Here is a 1,160-nt window from a genome sequence, read left to right on the forward strand (position 1 = left end):
CAAGAGAATTGCTTAAGCCCAGGAGTTGGAGGTTGCTGTGAGCTGTGACACTACGGCACTCTACTGAAGGCGACAAAGTGAGACTTTGTCTCTAAAAAAAAAAAAAAAAAGAATATATTTATTTAAAAAACTTAAGTATTCCAGGTCACTCCTACCCTGAAGAAGGCTACATCTCCTTTCTTTTCCTTTTGAAAATTAATCATAAAGGACGTTTAGTAGCAATTCAGTGTTAAATTTCTTCATCTTGTCTAAGATGAACATGACATGATACGTGAAAAATTAAATATGTTGAAAGATGGTATTTTATAAATGCACTTAATGTCAATCTCCTAACTACCTTAATGTATCTTTTTTTTAGGATTCTTCCAGAACGTTTCCTGGAGGTTTTAAAACGAAAGGTCAATGTTAAGTTTGATGCGGTCATTGGATATAAAAGAAAACAGCAGTAGATGCCCAGTCTTCTGAAAACTGATTCACCAGGGTTAAGTTCATTTCATCCAATATGAAGCAGAATTTTAATGTTTGAACTCTTATATTTTCCTAATTATCCTTTTTCCTTCCGTAGTTAGTGCCTTTGGAGGCTCTCACAGTCTTCACTTATCACTATTTATTTAGCTAAAAGCTGATTACATATAATACAAACAGAGAAATAACTTGATGTTAACTTTCGGGAAAATGAAGAAAAAGGCAAGACTTTGGTGCATCTGAAGGCTTTGCAAAATTTGTGTTATAAATGTTTATATGAGATATATTTTTATTTTCAATTGTACCTAAATTTTATGTAATCCACCTTTCCTTTTCTATTCTACATAAAATCAGAAACTTCAAGCTCTCTAAATGTAACAAAGAACTGTGTCCAGTGACATTTCATAATGAATTTCATGAGCTCTTGGACATTTCATCCTACACGTTGCCTCTCTGTTTCCTGAGAGATACCTCAGATTCCAATGCCAAACATTTCAGCACGGCTCGGTGCCTATCGCTCAACCGGCTAAGGCGCCAGCTGCGTATACCTAAGGTGGTGGGTTTGAATCCCCAGCCTGGACCCGCCAAACAACAATGACTACTGCAACCAAAAAATAGCCGGGCGTTGTGGCGGGCGCCTGTGGTCCCAGCTACTTGGGAGGCGGAGGCAGGAGACTCGCTTGAGCCCAGGAGTT

General features: G+C 37.9%; 1 protein-coding gene across 1 annotated transcript in view; it reads left to right on the plus strand.

Annotated features, from left to right (window-relative positions):
• HSD17B11 (hydroxysteroid 17-beta dehydrogenase 11) overlaps positions 1–1,082 on the plus strand; it is a 29,672-nt gene extending 28,590 nt beyond the window's left edge. Inside the window, exon 7 of the mRNA XM_003790101.3 lies at positions 359–1,082. Within this exon, the coding sequence (XP_003790149.1) occupies positions 359–449 (91 nt within the window). The 3' untranslated portion in view covers positions 450–1,082. The remainder of the gene's footprint in view (positions 1–358) is intronic.
• Positions 1,083–1,160: the final 78 nt, after the last annotated feature.

The sequence above is a fragment of the Otolemur garnettii genome, unplaced genomic scaffold (assembly GCF_000181295.1).
Source record: "Otolemur garnettii isolate 467f Iridium unplaced genomic scaffold, OtoGar3 scaffold00039, whole genome shotgun sequence".
In the NCBI taxonomy this organism is placed as follows: Eukaryota; Metazoa; Chordata; class Mammalia; order Primates; family Galagidae; genus Otolemur; species Otolemur garnettii.